Source organism: Balearica regulorum, chromosome 8, assembly GCF_011004875.1.
Source record: "Balearica regulorum gibbericeps isolate bBalReg1 chromosome 8, bBalReg1.pri, whole genome shotgun sequence".
In the NCBI taxonomy this organism is placed as follows: Eukaryota; Metazoa; Chordata; class Aves; order Gruiformes; family Gruidae; genus Balearica; species Balearica regulorum.
Genome location: NC_046191.1, coordinates 25,467,052 through 25,483,688, shown reverse-complemented (window position 1 = coordinate 25,483,688; position 16,637 = coordinate 25,467,052). Strand labels below are relative to the sequence as shown.

General features: G+C 40.4%; 1 protein-coding gene across 1 annotated transcript in view; it reads left to right on the top strand.

Annotated features, from left to right (window-relative positions):
* CRB1 (crumbs cell polarity complex component 1) overlaps window positions 1-16,637 on the top strand; it is a 102,854-nt gene that overhangs the window by 37,469 nt on the left and 48,748 nt on the right. Inside the window, exons 3-5 of the mRNA XM_075760146.1 lie at window positions 420-615; window positions 4,113-4,252; window positions 5,453-5,635. Coding sequence (XP_075616261.1) covers window positions 420-615; window positions 4,113-4,252; window positions 5,453-5,635 — 519 coding nt within the window. The remainder of the gene's footprint in view (window positions 1-419; window positions 616-4,112; window positions 4,253-5,452; window positions 5,636-16,637) is intronic.

Genomic DNA, 16,637 nt, shown 5'->3' with positions numbered 1-16,637 from the left:
TTTATTTACACATTGCTAAATCTCAAAAAAAAAAAAAAAAAGGCAATAAAACACAGCTAGACAGACAGCTTTCCAATTAATTCAATTAACTGTGCAGCTTTAAATGGACTCTTCTGAGGTCATTTAATTACTAGTCACTTCTGTATTATATGATAGTAGCATGGTTTGAATAATATGAAAATTATTTTGTTGCATTTCCACGTTCAAACTAACATAAAAAGGTGTTATTCTACCTATCCTTGTGAATAACAACTGGTTTGCTTTTTATAAATTCTCCTAAGCCTTGAAAAAACTAGTCTTGCAGTGAACATTGAGGAGGAAACACCTTTTTAAAATAGGCAATTACTTAAAAAAAATAAAAAATTAGGTGACATTGTACTTCAAAGTTTGGGGTTTGCTTGTTTTCTTTGCTTTTGAAGGTACAAACTGTGAGCTGGAAATTGATGAGTGCTCATCACAGCCGTGTCTGAACGGTGCGACCTGCCAGGACTCCCTGGGGAGCTTCTCCTGCTCCTGTGTGCCGGGCTTCCTCGGAGACCTCTGCGAAACCAACATCGACGAGTGCGTCAGCCAGCCATGCCTTAACGGGGGACAATGCACAGACAATGCCAATGGGTAGGTCCTCTACAGCTGGGTAGCGCTAATGTGAGGTGCTGTTAGCTCATCGGTTTGCAGATGGGAATGCTATGAGAGCCTGGACTGCTAGGTAGCTGTTTTAATTTTAAATTCTCATTTTCATTCCTTGATCCTACACTGATTTCACTTTAAATTTGAAAAGAATTAAAGAACACAAGTCTGGTGTCAGAGACAGTGGGACAACAAAACGTTTGTGGCAAAGACTGATCAAGTGGTAGGTCTTTCATATTTGTACTTTTACTTTAAATCTTTACAATGTGTTGTTTGTCCGGCCCTGAAGACTGTCATTTACAGATGAATTCTGTTTCTGACACTCATCAAAGTTTAGTTCCCAAGAGAGACATGAGAGTGTATAAAATTGAATTTGCCAACAGCAGCTGCCCACACCAACAGACAGAAGCATTAGACAAGAGAGGCAGAGGAAAACGGTAATAATAGTAACCATAGTAATAGATATCATTAGGAAACGTGTCAGGAACTTTACAGGCATATAGGACAACAGCTCCTTATTCAAAACAACTTGCAGTCGATGAACAAGGAAAAAAAAAAAAAAAAAGGAGAATAGCAGGCAAAAGAAAAGTAAGTTTCTCCACTTGATGTTAATAGCCCTACAGAGATCCAAGCACAGCCCAGGCAGCCAGAGCTCTGCCATTCATTCACCAATATTGGCTTTGCATACTTGGCATGAGGTGCCCAAAACTGAAAATGTATATGTATAAGCTCCAGTCTATGTAATAGGGGAAAAAAGAAGCAAAAAAAAGCTGAAAGTTCCTAAGTGTATACGTGCAGGCACTCCCTTTGCCAGTATAAGATTTGTCCTGTGTATTTTCCAGTTTTTTATAAAGCAGTTTTGATGATTTGAGTGCCACAAGCATCCTTCCAAAATCACGTCAGCGAAAGGCATGCTTGCCTTGAATGAGAGATGGAAGAGATCCTGTTCTGGGAATGAGCTTTTGTGCAGCGTGGTGACATGGCACAAACCTTGTGGAGCTCCTTTTCAGCAGCGCTGAATGACTCTGAGCAGAACAAAGCAATTTACTATTTCCCAGCGTAGCTAAAGCATGACAGCAGGGAGACGGAGGTCACCTTGTACCCGACTAGTTCACAACAGACCCACTTAGTAACCTGCAAGCCTTTTGAGGCTACACGCACAAGGTGAGCAACTGGGATGCTCATTCAGGCCAGACTTAATCCTACTCATTTTTCTCCTAGCTTTTAAAGCTGAGGTAACAAATTGTAAGAGCAATTTTAATTGGCTTGCAATACTGCAGGATATCTGGAGAACGATTGGAGCTTTTTCCACATTTGTTACATGATGAAAAGGGTTGGACAACAAAGCAATTCAAAACAGAAGGGTGTCTAGCAATTTCCTTTCTTTTGTGTTTTTTTTGGGTTAAATGAAGAATTGTAGTCTTTGAACAGTAGTTTTCCTTTTCTGACTAATGCTACAGTATGGCTCAGGCTTTTGTGTGTGCCACCAGTTATCACAGAAATGTGTGAGGCGATAGATTTAGCATTTAAGGCCATAAATAAAAACACTGAATCAAATCTTCTCCCAAATTTCAGACAGATTTTTCCAGCGAGGTTTCATGAATGCAACAAAGTAGAACTTGATCTCTTAAAAAAACAAAACAAAACAAAAAACCCCCACAAACAACCCACAGTTGTGCATTACTGAATGTTTCTTATTTAAACTCAGCATTTTACAGAGGTGCCTTAGTTGGACCTACGAAAACGGGTGTGCATAGGCACAGAGGATACCTCTGCATGTTCCAAGCCTTTTTCCATAGGAAATATTCTCAGGACCTTCAACGCTCTTTTGATTGCACAGGAAAGAACATCTGCATGTATTGCTTTCTGCATATTGTGAGAACATCAAACAAGAAGCTTAAAAAAATATGTTAGGTAGAGTATCTAAGAGTATCACTCTTAATAGAAAATGCCAGCTGCCTGCTCAATCATGAGCAGGGCACCCTCCAGAATCCCTAAAGGATCACAGCAATGTCAAACATTTCAAGATACCAAGAAAAAAAGGCACACAAGTGGGGCTTTACATTAAGCAGTGAATTGAGGATATTCCTCACTGCTCCTTAATTCTGGACCAAAGGGAAAAAGGAGCATGGACTAAAACAGAAAATATCTTTCCCCACAAAGCTGAACAGCACCAAACTGAAGGCACATGGAGGAAATGTGTGAAAAATACAGCAAAAGAGACTTCTGTTTTGAGAACATATCTTGGAATGAAAATTATTTTCCTAATTCACATCTTCCTCATTACTTTTTATATCCTAAATTCAAATGCCACCTGGTCTACATCATCTCTGATTTTGATTTAAGAATAATCCATAGACTAGTAATAAACTGGCCTGCCAGAAGTTTCTGCTTATGTACACTTAAATGGTGTAGTAAAAAGTTTACACTTTTTGGTCTGTTGGACTGCAGGAGCCAGTTGTTCTCTGATGTTCCCAAATGTTCAACAATTTCGCTTTCTCTCCACATATTTACTCTAAGTCTAAGACTTAGATATTAAGCACAGAGATTATCAAATAAACATACTAATCTCTTCTTCAGCAAGATTCCCCATGATTTCAATTGTATAATAACCAGTGTGTCATTTTAATGTAAATTAAGGCAATAAGAATAATTTTTTTTCTGATTATGATTAAAGATCATCCAAGCATGCATATTTAACATAGTTATCTTGCAAAGGCCTGTCTTTTCTTATGACATGTACGAGTTGACCTTATACCTTATGACCTAAACATAGAAGTTATGTATTTTATAGTAATTAGCTCACCTGAAAAAGACCACAAGCAAAAATCCCCAGACGTTACTGATTACCTGCACATTGTTCATTTATATAGTTTGTTTACTTCTAAATCCATAATAGTAACACTGCTATGAAAAGGAAGCTTATATTACTGTTATTATTGGAACTGTGCAAGCAATTGACATTTTTGTACTAACCTAACAACAACAAAAAAATTGTTTTTCATCAAAGAGAAAAAATACCACTTAGTTGAGGAACAGAAATTTCCTTATTTTTTTGCCAATTCAATTTCTACCAGTCCAAGAGAAAGGGATACTAAGACACTTACTGCCTCTCCCCTTTTCCATTTTGTGAATAATGTAAAGTCTACAAAAATTGCATTGGAAATGACAGAAACCTTTTCCCCAAAAAAGTAAAAAAAGAAGAAAAAAAATATCAATAATTCTTAGAAGAAATGACCTGTCAAAACCAATTTGAATTCACAAGCAGGTTTTTTCCCCAGACAAAACCACATATTTCAGCGAAAAGCTCATTGTTGGTTCCCAATTTCTGTGGTTTCTCTTGGAGCACCAGATGGTGGTCTCAAGCCTGGACTCAACTGTGCAAGCTGCTAGCCAAGGCTACACAAGAAGTCTGCGCAGGTTTGGGAACAAAGCCCAGATCTCCTGACTTCCAGCTAGAGCGAGCATTGCGTTCTGTCTTGCAGGTACAGCTGCAACTGTACCGGTACTGGATTTATGGGCCCACACTGTGAGACTCTAACTCCCTTGTGCTGGTCACAGCCATGTTACAATAACGGCACTTGTGAGGACAATGTCGACAATTACACATGCCGCTGTTGGCCAGGTAAGCTCTAAGTTCTCCTATAAATACTCTCTTGTGTAGTAGACACATCCTCACTCTTTTGCTGATACAATAAAAGCTTGAAGCTTTATACGCTTAAAAATACTCCATGGGCTTGTCTTTAGATGGGCTTCACTCCTCACCATGAGCCAGACCTCTGTGGGTCAGTTGCTCCCTTTTCCAGCTAAGGACTTCCCTGCACAGCAGAAGCTGGCAAAACCAAAAGTGCCAGTATTATGCAAGTTAGGAGAAGAGATAAGTTGGGATCTATCTTGCAGTTGCTTAAGCCTTCAACCCGTTTGATACGTGACTCACTGCTGCACCTGACCCTTTTTTACTCTTCACTAACGTGCCCTTTAAATCAGTCTGAAAGACTTATTTTTCAATGCAAAATATTGTCTGTTCATAAATAAAGCCTAAACTAGGTGTTACATTGGAAAACCGGTCACCTTCATATCCCCAATGCAAGTTCTCCTGCCTCGCAATGTGGGGTGAAACACACTGGGCCATGTTCTCCTCTACCAGCCATGCTGGCATATCCAGCTGTTTGCAAAAAGGCTCCCAGTGGGCACACAGACACTGAGCTCTTCCAGAGACTTTGTGAATCTTTCAGCACGTGGACTAACTACAAGAAGTCTCTCTAGAAACGTCTGTGTCCTTACTGAGGACGCAAGAGCAGGGCGCACTGTGAAGAGTAAATGCCACAATGTTGCTGGGCTACACAGTTCTCGGTGCATTAGAAATGGAAAGGTTAGATGGAGCCCTTAGCATTTTCCAGAAATCGGGATAGATTAAGCCAGATAAAGCACTTTACAAACACCAAGTAATTTATACTCCCTGCCCTCTTCTGTCATAAGGAGGTGATGCAAAAGGAAAACTTCACACAACCTGAGAGCGTACCTACACCACAATGCAGCGCCTTGTTATCCACACAGATCTCCGCCTTACTTCCTAAAAATACCAAAGCCTGTAGAGCACAGCAAAGCTCAGCGAGCTAATGCAGATTAGCCATAGCAATACCCTGCTGCCGAGCCCTGACAGACAGCTGCAAGGGAATGTTTGCGCCTTCAAGAAGCAGAGGACATCTTTTAGCACATGACAGAGTCTGAAACAAAGCGCATCTAATATTCACAGTAATATTTTCAGGTCTGGAAGGGATGGATAGCACATGAATTAAAGGCCTTCTCCTCACGCTCTCCTCAGGCTACATGGGTTCTCGCTGCGAGGAGGACATCGGGGAGTGCAGCAGCAGCCCCTGCCTCTCTGGGGGTGACTGTGTGGAGCGCTCATGGGCCGGCCGCTACGGGAGCGTCCCCGGCCTGCCGCCCGCCTTCAGCTATGACAAAGCCGAGGGCTACATCTGCAGCTGTAAGCCAGGCTTTACCGGTAAGATTCCTTTGCGAAAGCTTAGGAAATTATGTGCTGCAGCATCCTGTTGTTTAGGCCTGACCGTGAATGAATGTTTAAAATAAGTTATGTGATTTAAGGCGCTATAGTGCAAAGGGTCCCTCTGGTGGTCACCGCTCACGCGTTGGGGCAGCGATTTGTGTGGCGTGAGGGGAGTTGGGTGCCCAAGGTGCGGGAGTAGCAGAGGGCAGCAGCCCCCAGGCAGGGGAGAAGTGCCCTCATCCTCATCGCGTCCACAAAGCTTCATCGGTCATAGCCGCGTCTGCTTTGGTTATGCCATAAGCTTCAGTTAGCGTGTTTTATCACAAGTTTATAATTTGCTGCGCACGAGTATTATGTGACAGGAATTAAAACAATGAATAATAAATACAAGTGTGTTTTCATACAACAATCATGAAACAAAACTCTAAAGCTTTTGGTGTTTCTCTCCTCCCATAATTCTATACAGCAGCGCTGGGGACTGGCAGGAATATTTCCTCATTTGAACACAAGGCAATGTTTTGTGTGGGTTTGGCAGTGGGTTGGTGATACTCTACAGCTTAAATGAGAAATAATTTCAAGTTGTGTGCATAGCTGTGTTCTTAAGGGAAAAAAAAAAAAACCTATCAAAACTACAGATACTCATAATCCTAAGAAAGAAGATGTGCTGAGATTTGCATATAACACAGCCTACACTATTTAGCACAGCCACAAACAAGTTGGGCTTGGATTGTACACTTTGGGCTTTACAGTATTTTTCTATCAACTCCCTTCCCTTTTTCCTTCAGGAGGAAAAATACTTAATAGCCAGATTAATTTAACCAGTCTTCAATTTCTCATTCCATGCATCTCCTGAGCAGCTCACAAACTTCCCTGTGTCTCCCAGTGGGTTGCAGCAACTTCTTCAATGTAGCAGATACAAAAGTACGTGGAGAGCACAGCTTTCGCTCTGCGTTCCCAATTTATTTTTCTTTGAAGTGACATTGAGACTTGTTTGCTTTTGTTCCATGCCTTCCCCTTAACTGTCCTTCCCTATGCTGTCACTAAGTGTTGCTGTTGTACTTTTGTTGTGCCTAAGAGAGCCTAATATGAGGCTTCTACTAGGGCTTGCCATATCCCCCAGGCTGTCCTAAGCACCCTTACCTCCTCATGTGCCACTTCTTTCTCTTCGCTTCCTTCCAGTGATGTCCAGCTCACAAGCTGCTTTTCCTCCCCCCTTACCCTGATTTCAAAACTCCTATGCTCTGTCAAACAACCCAGGAGCTGTTTCCTTGCTTAAGTCATCATCCATTATCCTCCCACTGCCTTATCAATTGCCTTCACCTGGCTTGTGTGCCTGATTTGGGTTGTGATTCTGCTGGTCTCATTCACATGGAGGACTCTTACTCTCCAGGGAGTTGGTAGACTCATGTACAGGCAGACTCTATACTGGTCTGAAAAAAGAGTGTTAGAATCTATTTAAATATATTAATCTTAAACCAATTTTTTCAATAGGTAAGCTCCTAAATCACAATTCAGGGCTCTCCAAAGCACAGCTGAGAGAAGTTTTGGAGATCTTGTAATTTCTGCTGACTTTATATGCAAATAGTGTTACATTTTTTAAAATCTTATATGAATTTAGTTATCCACATACCCGTTGGATGCCATATATAACTTTTATTAGGAAAAAAAATTAGTTATTCTTACTGAACAGTATTCCCAGACAGCTGGAGGCAGGAAGAGCGTAATCTTTAGCAGGGATGGCTGTAAAAGCTGCATGTGAAATATCATTTTGTAACATGCTGCAAAGTAATGGTAAAACAAGGTTAATCTTGCTATTCTTGTCAGCTCCTTCCCTGCCTTTGTTTTTTAGCAGGGCCTAAATTTTGAATTCTTTTTCTTGCTGGCCTGTGTGAGATCCAATGTAGTCAAGCAATTTACATATTTAAGGAGAAAACAGGCAGGTTGCTCTAACTGGCACTTAGCATCCTAGACTCCCAGGCTTAGGTACAGCACAGCCAACCTCCCCAGTCCTCCCAGTAGCACTGCACATTTCTCCCTGGCCCTTCTCCTTCCCCCAGGTAATCTGGAAATGGAAAGTGCTCAAAATGAGCCTCAGCTTCCTTGTATGTCAGAAGTGTTGACAAAAGCCTATAAGGTGGAATGGAAACATTCATTTCTGATGGTGATAAGTAATTTCTCCAATTACAGCTAAATTCATAATAAATAAAACACACATTTTAATGGGAATTAAGGAAGATTTAAGATTAGAGTTGATAGCAGTAGTATGATTCAAGGTAGCAGATCAATTCCTGATCAGGATCACTTATTATATGGGTGTTTATCTAATGTATTGAAATGACAGAAAGATTTTCTTTAATTAATCACATTCAGTATTTTATTATGCTTCTTTCCTCAGTAAAGCATTTGCAGAACATTATAATCATATTTCACTGTTCGGGGTAATATGAAGAAATAATAACCCATATACCCTGCATTGTAAGAGCCTGATCCAAAAGCCGTTGAAATCGATGGAAAGATGTGATTACATGAAGAGCAGCTGCCAATTTTGTAACAAGCATAAAATGACGTCTTTGAACTCACTGGATGCAAACAAATTACTGCAATTCAGCTGAAAAGCTGAGAGTATCTACCTTTTGGACTACAGTTTGTAGCCTCAAGGGCAGGAGATAATGGAGCCTAAATACATTCCTATGTCAGGATAAAGTATTTCCCCGCCCAGCTGGGAGAAAGGAATAAATATTATCTGACAGTATCTTGTTATAGATAGTGATTGTTCAGGTAACTTGAAAAATAGTCAGTAGTCTCAATAAAAGTCTTGGAAGGAACAAATTTACAACCAAAATTATCTACACGATTTGATTCTTAAAAATAAGAAATAACAATCCCAGTCTGGGGACTTTATCCCAGCTAGGAACTCTTTGAGGCCATTGGATATACGCCTTATCCTGGATCCAAGACAGAAAATTCCTGCATAGGTTCTACAAAGGGTTAAACTTCTCCAGCTCCCTGTTAAATCAAAGGGATCGGGGATACTCAGATTTCAAGAGGTCGCACTGTTTCTGCAGTAGCAAGCCCTAGATTTTTTTATATTACCTTGGTCTCTGCCCCCCTGGCACAACAGTGCTTTTAATAGATAGGGCTTTCTTTTAAAGGGCTTGTGATTTGTTACTGCTAGCTAAAGGCAATAGTTATCCTAGAACTGTGTCCTTTCATATTGTGGATATATTGTATTGCTCTAGCACTGCACATTTTTTAAAAAGACTTATTTGAAAGGTTAAACTTTTCACTATCCTCATGAAAACATGTGGGAAAGGAGGAGGGCAGAGCTATTGGGATTTGGTAGTGACTCATTTCACCAGGTTGTAATAAACTTAACACCATGTCAAAATTAAAGAGGCTCTGAACTTGCAAGGTCCGTCAAATGACACATTCCAGCGTTGAACTGAGCCCAAGGAGAGGTGAGTGTGCAAGGCTCGCAGTGCCTCGGAAGCGGTGCTGCCCCTAGTCCCCCCCGGGTTGGACAGAGCTGCTGGCAGGGATGAAGACCATCCATTTTGCTTCAGCAGAATGAGTGTAAGAGGAACAGAGCCCATTAACCCATTTGTAGGCAGGGTGCCTGCTGCTTGCTGACATGCAGACGAGCGTTGGCTGCTGAGGACCTCACCACTTCTGGTGTCTTGTTATCCACTATGTGCCAGTTGTGCCACCAGCACTGCTGCTTGCTTTGGCATCATGAATTCCTAAGCGGTTTTTGGCCTTTTCATTTATTTGTCTTGTTTTCTGTTTTTCCCTTTTAAATCTCATTGGCCCTTTTCCCAGTCTGTTGGACTGCTGCAGGAGAAAATGATATGATCAGACTAGCGTCGTACGCATTTCGAATTCCTGGCATATGCATGGGGGAAAGAAACTGTCTCCTGGAGCCAGAAGATGAAGCAGATAAATGGCCAGTATGGGAGAGTACTGAACACTCAACAAAACCTCAGCCCAGATAGTGAATTGTGAACATCATGGAACCGGTGCTTAAAAACTGATTCATTTGGGCTCTCATTCTGCACTTAAGCCAGGGTGAAACAGAAGCACACAGGGCATCAGGCTTCCATTTCCATCTTTAGATGCTGCTACAGGCAGACCACCCAGCAGACGACGGGGTAAACTATGTCTCAGCCAGCCATACTCCTCCCCTCTGGCCTGTGACAGTATTATACCCATGTAAATATTATTGACAAGTAATGGGTAGGACAGTACACACATAATCACTAACTTGGAAGCTTAAAATACATACATATATTTTTGGTTTCTTTATTTTTAAAATCCCCTTCTTAACCATCAGTATAACGATCACAGAGAGCTGCCATCTTTCTTAGATATATAAACTAACGTGAGTCTTACAAAAATGAAATCAAAAAGATGAATAGCAGAGTTCTCATCTCATCTTCAAACTTTATTTTTTCCTTTATTTCCTCATCTGTCCTTCAGCTGTTCACACCACGGTAGTCAATCATTCCTCCATAACATCAGGTTAATTCACTTTATTTCATGGCCTGTCATCACAGTTTAAAAGGTTATTTTCTCTTGAGTCTGAGACCTTAGAAGAAGACAAGACTATTCAAGGAAAGAACAATGATTTAAAAAGGAAGAAATACATAGAGAAGAGACAATTTTTAAATTAAGATGGTGTCAAAGGTACCTCTCATGTTTTTAGTGAGACTTAGATTCTCCCGCAGGCAAGGCAAGCACTCAAGTTCAAAATTAACAGGTCTGGAGGTACTGTTAGCTAATTATTATTCCTGTACTAGCAAAGGTTCAAGAAGGAAAATACTGCTACTGTCAAGCACCCATTCAAGGTTAGCTGGTTTATGGAGAAATTCCAAACACAAGTACTACACGTGTGAAAAGCTGAAAAACAGAATTAGGATTTGATGTATTTATAGGCTTCTTACCACTTTGGAACTGCAGAGAGGCTGTAACTGGGATGCAAACATACATCTTTGTCACTGAAATTCAATTACAATCAGTACAGGATCCCTTTTACGCTGTTAGACTGCTGTGAAAGGTTCCCTTACAAGATAAACTTTGTGGTGCTGGGCAGTTGTGCAGCAAAACCTGGAAAAGTGTCACCGTTTCCTGAGCATGGGAAAGAAGTTACTGCTTTTCTAGAGATATTTCTGCAGTGCTGCGCTGTCTCCTATCCAGGCTGTGTGATCTCCATGTATTCCACTGTTCAGAAGCACGGGGGGGGAAGGAGGAGGACCTTCTCTCACTGCTCCCAGCCAGTCTCTAGCAGCTCCAGCATTACAAGAGACCAGTGTAGGCAAGGGCTGTACCAACGCAGAACGCCTTCAGGGCCTGGCAGGCGCTTCCTGCCTGTAAAAGCCCTACACAAAAAAAGACAATTAGAACTTTAAAGTACTTTTTCCATCTCTACAAAAGCCTCTGATCTTGAAAGAACGTTCAGACAAGCTTTTAATGATTCTATCCTCTAACAGTATTTAACATTTCTTTAATCTGTAGCGTCCTGGGAAGGAGTTGTTCACATTGTCATCAGAATCAGTTTTCCCCTTCTCTTCTACTTTTGCCACGGAGTTCTTCCTTCTCCTCTTTTTTTCTTAATGGAACTGGTCAGGATACTCTCTAATTCTGTCTGCCTCTCTCCCTGGAGTGGTCGGCAGGCCAGGGCTAAAGGACACAGCCTGTCATTGAATGACTGTGGCCTTTAGCCCTGGCCTGCAGACCACTCCAGGGAGAGAGGCAGACAGAATTAGCCACTAGACCTGAGAATTTGTTTGCAACTCTGAGAATAATATTTAGGGCCCTGATATACCTTTGCATATTTTTTCATGAGAAATAGGTATTACAGGAGAAATATCTCTCCTTTTCTTGTTGCAAGTTGCACTGGAAATGCAAAGAAATTGCAGCCATCAATTCTCCATTAGTCAGCACCAAAAGAATGCACAAATGTCAAATTATTTTGGGTGGGCTTTTGGGGGGTTATAAATATATGAAATTAAAACACTAGGAAGCATCTATCAATATTATTTTCAGAACAAGTATAGAGTTTTATGCTTTAAAATTTCACAGCTGGCCCATCATTACTATGGTCTGTTTTCTCTAGTTGCACTGATATGTTAATTTGTATAATGGAGTCCGACGTGATTGACAGAGCCTGCAAGCAGTGGGTATTTTGAATCTGGCACATCTCTCTGCGTTAAACAGTGTGGCACATAAACACTTTTTAGCATGAAAAGGTTTTTTCCTTGAAGGGAAGGAGGAGGGGATGAATGGCTTTTCATCCATAAGCTCCCAGATCTTGCAACACACAGACAGATAATGTCCTTAGATTTAAGGAATCTCTAAGTCCAGTACCTGGCAGAAAGTGCCTTTTGTTGTTTTTTTTTTTAAAGAAAAAAAAAAAAAAAAGACAATTGTATATCATTTGGCAGCAGGAATAATGCTTTCCAAGCACCTATTATTTTCCTGACACTCATTCCCGGTGGGTCATACCATCATATGATTGACTACTTGTTAAAACTAGTCTAAATATCTGGTAAGAATTTTCCTTCTGGGGATTTCTTCAGGCTCTGCCTTCTTACCTTTTTGATTTCTTTCTTAATACTGTGAATAAACCTTTCCTAGCTTTTTTAATCGGCATACCTGAGATATTTATAGTCTCCTACAATCCAGTTTTGCCACCTCTTGGCTGAGCTCATGATGAACCCACTCAGTTCCATCTTTCTCTATCGAACAATCTCTCTGGCCTTTTCATTTCTTGCTTTCTTTGCCCCAGCCCAGCAACACGCTTTGCAGCCTGGAACCAAACATGGGACTCCTTTTTCCCTACTCTTCTTGTTATTGAAAACCCAGTGATCTTCATTTCCCTGATATAAACAGAAACTACGGTGTATCTCCTGATATACATCTGAATGCTAGTTCTACGTGTCTAGCACACCCTGGCATTACAGATAATCCCATATATTTCCTAAAGAGAGGTGTTTCTTGCATATACACGTACATCCAATGGCAAAGACAACCACTAATGAAAGTAGTGTTTAAAGTGTGGTCTAAGTGATAACCATGTAAAAACCCTGGTGAAATTAAAGGTATTGCACATACTACACTGACAGCAGAACTTTGCTCGTTGCCTTAAGAATTTGATTGTCCATCTCAGGAGCTACTTTACACAGCATATGCATTTTAGCATTGTATTGCATAAGCCTACATCATTCTGGTCGGATTACAATCAAATTGCAAAGAAGTCAAACAGATGCACAACTTTTCCCCAAACAGAAATGAACTTTCTTTAAATCTACACATCGTACAGTTTTCATGAACCTGGAGAAAGTGCTTAACAAGTAGACAGTAAAGAGAAGACCCGTGCTATGGGACTAATATATTTTACTTCCTCAATACATTCTAATTTATGGAATATTTAAGGTCAAATGTCAAGCGATAAACAAAATGACCCGCTTTAATAGATCAATGGTTTACTCAACAGATGATTTTGAAAACAGCCTTAATAATCTCACCATTATGAACCCCATTAAAATCCAGTTTATTGGAATACAGTAAATTATACAACCAAACATTTAAGAGGCATTACTTCTCTTTTCCCCCCATAACAAAGGAACTCAGGAGTGACACTGGAGAAGCTGGAGGAGTTCAGTCAGAAATAGCACATAGGCAAGTAGTTCTGAACCATATGCATGGATGTGTAAATGTGTGTACACACATGTGCTAATACACACATATATACGTATGTATGTGAACACATACATAGCAGCTGCTTCATAGTACTTTATTGCTCTGCTTATAGAAAGCCTTTCTTTGATCACTAATTAAAAAGGTTCACAACTTTCATCTTTTCTATTTTGAAGTGCAGAGTTTTCTAGCTGGATTGTTTCGTGGTAGGAATGAAAGATTTGTCTTCGCTCCTTTCTGCAAGATTTGCAGCATGCCATGTGTATACTTGTTAATAAGCAGAGTTTATGTTGGTCTTCATTACTAATTAATTATTTTAATTGCATGGCTTCTGACAGTGGGAAATGTGTGATGTTTGCATGCCAAACCTGTATATGAAAGCACTACTGGCCTATATTCACAGAAAAAGTCAAGATGCATGAGTAAACTTATTTAAGATTAAAGTATGCAGGCTGCTGTTATCTCGCTATGGCATCAAATATAAATGGTATAATGCCATTCATCACTTCGTTCTTGCAGAGGTTACATTTTCTATATAGCTTAGCTACTCTGTTTTCACACTCACAGATTTTTACATGGCTTTGAAATACCATTTTTCACATATAAACATCCTCAAATAACCCACAGCAGTGGGATGGCATTCTCATTCACCCTTGATGAAGGGCTATACTGGGTAAACTGCTATTTGTAATACTCCCCCCCCCCCCGCCCTGAAAAAAAAAAATAGTATAAGCTGCCCTAATATGGGAAAATATGCAATTTTTTTGAACTAGCATCAGCATTTTGGTACCAGCAGAACTCAGAGAGTTCTAAGAGCACTTAGAGAACTGGGAAAGTTATCTTCTCCTTCTGTACCTATTAGCCAGTAGAGGGAGCATGAAATACTGTCTATCTGTAGCATCTGCTACACATTAGCAAAATCTAGTTTTAGCCAGTATTTCAATGCAGTCATTAGAGCCTGATCTGGAAGATGCTGTTTCTCAAAGACTTTGTGATGAACACTGTTTGCTAGTCTAAATTCATGACTTCCATTTTTAGCTTTTGCACCACACAGTTTGATTAGCAAAACCTTCCACATGGAGTTCAGGGATATTGGTCTTCGGCCAGTCATGTAAAGTCCAATCAGGGCTGTAAGAGCTATGGAAAAAACAAGCACTGTGGTTTTAAGAACAGAAGAGTAATTTGATGACCCAGATCAGGGCTATTTCTAGTTAAAATCTGTTAGCACCTTGGAGGCTTGGCTTTCACACAAGAAGAATAATGTAATTTTCCATCCCAAAGTAATGGGTTTTACTGATGATGCCAGTGGTCCTGCTGATGGAGCTATTGGGGTGAAAAGAGGCAGAGGAATTCCTGTCCTGCTAAAGGCTAAGCACCCAAGATGAATTTTACACCCTTTCTTGACAAAAAAATATCTGTTTGACCCAATCATTGTGCAAAATATTCCTCTTTTCCTCTTGATCCTTAAAATACCAGCAAAGGAATATTTCAAACCCTTACATAAGGTTCCCATAATGCCAGTGGCATAAATGACATCAGTTTTTAAAGCATAAAAGGCACCTCATCTAGGCTCAGAAACGTCAGTAGTAATTACAAACTTTGTTTTCAAGTATAATCAATTCTTTATTTATGGTGTGAAATGTTTTTTACCCTTTTGAACTTTTGCTATTCTAAGCCAAGCAATATTGTTGGCATGTTCCTTTAAAAATAATTGCTTCTGGACTGAGAAATTGAATGTCAAGTTCCAACTTGATGTAAATTAAATGGGTTACATTAATAGTCTGGCCTGTGGTAGAAGTGAGTGTTTTGATTCTGGGTTTGACTTCAGGACATGACCTCTTGATCACACAGGTCAGCACAGATGGGAAATATTGAAGAGGTACCCTAGGTTGACATGGGGAAGAAAGTGTCTTGTACTGATGTATCACAAACTGTCTGATCCATTAAACAGAAGCAATGTCAGACTCCACAGAGAATAAAGCTTAGTTGTCATAGGTCATTATACTCTCTCAAAAAAAAAAAAAAAAAAAAAAAAAAGAGTTGGAAGGAAAATCACAATGATGGAAATCCTCAGGGCTGTCATGTAGCCATAATCTTCTAAACCTTCCTGAATTAACACTGCCAAACCTATATACAGGGGGAACAGAGTAAAGAATCCAAGAATCCAAATATTCTTAACTTTTACAGTACAAGTAGGTCTCAGATTTCCCACCTGTACCTGTTACAAAGGATTATTTAACAACATACAGCATTTTAAATTTAAAAGCAGGATATCTATACAGCTGAGCCTCACACTTATGTGATCAAGTCTTAAGAAGAATTGCATGGAGGAGAGCAATCATGTTTGCAAGATCAGGCAATATATAGTTCCTTCGAGGGGAAGGAACAGGTGAATTGGGCATAAGTTTAAATGTGTTTTTGTCTTTGAAATGCTATCTCCTGCCTTTAAAAATTACTTTCATTTCAACTTCTGAGCGACCCCAGCTCTCTCAGCCTCTCCTCATGACAGATTTGCCAATCCCTTAATCATCTTCACAGCCCTTTGCTGTACCTGCTCCAGTACATCCACTTCTTTCTTGTACCTGGGGAGCCCAGACCTGGACTTGATGTGATCTCACCAGCACTGAGTAGAGGTGAAGAGTCATCTCCCTCGACCTGCCGGCAACACGCTTCCTAATACAGCCCAGGAGGCTGTTTGCCCTCTTTGCTGCAAGGGCACACTGCTGGCTCATGTCCAACTTGTTCACCAGCACGGCAAAGCTGCTTTCCAGCCAGCTGGCCCCCAGCGTGTACTGGTGGATGGGTTTTTTTGTCCCCAGGTGCAGGGCTTTGCAAATCCCTTTGCAGAACTTCATCGGGTTCCTGATGATTGCTTATTTCTCCAGGCTGTTGAGGTTGCTCCGTATGGCAGCACCACTCTCATGTATAAAGAAGTCTTCCCAATTCTGTATGCACATATGTATACATATATACAAATCCAATTTTAATTGTTAATAAATTAAAAAAAAATCACTTTAATGCTTTTGTTGGATTGGACTCAGGAGTTTTATAGTTTGCTGGCAATTAATTAGCAGTGATGAGTCCCAGGTCTAAGGTCTTCTCAAGGACGTAAAGAATATATTTGGGCACAGAGTAATAAAAATGAGCTGGCAAAATGAGCACCAAAATTAATTTTATGTGATATGCTACATAAAAGCTCTTACATGAATTGTTCCCTGTAGCATCTAGCTCTTAATTATTCAGTGTTTGCTAATAGGAGGAACAAGTGATAAAGCCTAGGTTTTTTATGTCTGCTCATTTGCCC